Source organism: Loxodonta africana, chromosome 26 (genome assembly GCF_030014295.1).
Source record: "Loxodonta africana isolate mLoxAfr1 chromosome 26, mLoxAfr1.hap2, whole genome shotgun sequence".
Lineage (NCBI taxonomy): Eukaryota > Metazoa > Chordata > Mammalia > Proboscidea > Elephantidae > Loxodonta > Loxodonta africana.
The window spans coordinates 39,818,155-39,819,910 of record NC_087367.1 but is presented as its reverse complement, the minus strand read 5'-3'; the positions used below and the strand labels follow the sequence as shown (position 1 = coordinate 39,819,910).

Below are 1,756 nucleotides of genomic sequence, written 5' to 3'. Positions count from 1 at the left end.
ACAAGAGGCTCCGGTACTTGAGCCCTTACCTCTGTTGTCCGCAGTCCCCCGGCCGGCCGCCCTCTCCTTTTCTGCCCTTCCAGCTCCCCCTCGTTCCCCGGCGGTTGCCTGGGTGCCCGGACTGGCATGATCAGTTGAGCTTTGCCGGGTCAGCGCTTCTCCCCGCCTTCTCCCCAGCGGCGCCGAGGCCAGAGGATCGCAGAGTTCCGGCTCAGGACGGTTAGACAGACTGCCAACCGCGCCCAGGCTCGCCCGCAGATTCCCGGCACCCCCGGTCCCAGCCCGCCCAGACTTCGGGACCATGTCCAAACCTTCAGACCACATCAAGAGGCCCATGAACGCCTTCATGGTATGGTCCCGGGGCCAGCGGCGAAAGATGGCCCAGGAAAACCCCAAGATGCACAATTCGGAGATCAGCAAACGCCTAGGCGCGGAATGGAAGCTTCTGTCCGAGGCAGAGAAGCGGCCGTACATCGACGAGGCCAAGCGCCTGCGCGCCCAGCATATGAAGGAGCACCCAGACTACAAGTACCGGCCGCGGCGCAAGCCCAAGAACCTACTCAAGAAGGACAGGTATGTCTTCCCCCTGCCCTACCTGGGCGACACGGACCCGCTCAAGGCGGCCGGCCTGCCCGTGGGGGCCTCCGACGGCCTCCTGAGCGCGCCCGAGAAAGCCCGGGCCTTCTTGCCGCCCGCCTCGGCACCCTACTCCCTGATGGACCCTGCGCAGTTTAGCTCGAGTGCCATTCAGAAGATGGGTGAAGTGCCCCACACCTTGGCTACCGGCGCGCTGCCCTACGCGTCTACCCTGGGCTACCAGAACGGCGCCTTCGGCAGCCTCAGCTGCCCCAGTCAGCACACGCACACTCACCCGTCCCCCACCAACCCCGGCTTCGTGGTGCCCTGTAACTGTACGGCCTGGTCTGCCTCTACCTTGCAGCCTCCGGTCGCCTACATTCTCTTCCCTGGTATGACCAAGACTGGCATAGACCCTTATTCGTCAGCCCACGCCACTGCCATGTAATCTCCGGCCCACCCGCCTGACCTGAAGGGCGGCCTGGAAGCGGGGTCTGCACCCTTTCCTTTGCGCCTAACCGGTGCCCGCAGACGCCTGGGGTCAGCTCTGCCACCGCCCTATACTCCACCCTAGACTCTGTCTCTCTCTTCCAGGGGGAGAAGGGAGGGGCATCCTCCCGGACTCAGGGCGCAGACAGGTGCCAGAAACTTGCAAACGTTATGACAGCTACACAGCTGCCCCTACCCCAACTGTTCCAAAACAAATCTTCGTCTGTACCCTCTTTGGACAAAAAAAGTAGGCAGTTTTGCTTTATTTATGTCCCTTTCTTTCCTCGGATGGGCTTTGGACTCCGAATTCCCAGATCCTGGTATTATATCTAGAACATGCGGTTTTTTTTTTCTTTTGCGCCCCGAAGAAAAGAGTTAGCTGTATCTCTGTGTTTTGCTATCAAACACAACTAGGCGCCATTTGCTCTTCATGTGTGGGGGGAAAGGCTTAAAACTTTTCAACTAGAGAAACGGAAACATTTCTATTTAAAACCATGCTATAGTAGTGTTTGCTTCTTTAAAGGGAAAACTCAAAGGACCCACATGGTCATTTACTTTGTGTAAACCAGTGCTCCTAGAGACCTAAGTTTACTTTCAGACAGATGTCGGGTTATGAAGTCAGGAAATAGAAAGAGAACAAAAAATTAAAAGAATAAAAACATCCTAAATGGTCATAAATGTTTCAACGATG

At 56.9% G+C, this 1,756-nt stretch overlaps 1 protein-coding gene across 1 annotated transcript; it reads left to right on the top strand.

Moving 5' to 3' along the window:
- Positions 1–301: 301 nt before the first annotated feature.
- SOX14 (SRY-box transcription factor 14) lies at positions 302–1,024 on the top strand. The gene has a single exon (XM_010599492.2). The coding sequence runs from the start codon at positions 302–304 to the stop codon at positions 1,022–1,024; it is 723 nt and encodes a 240-aa protein (XP_010597794.1).
- The last annotated feature ends 732 nt before the right edge of the window (positions 1,025–1,756 follow it).

Coding starts and splice junctions, on each gene's coding strand:
- SOX14 (XM_010599492.2), top strand. CDS start 302: ATGTCCAAACCTTCAGACCACATCAAGAGGCCCATGAACGCCTTCATG.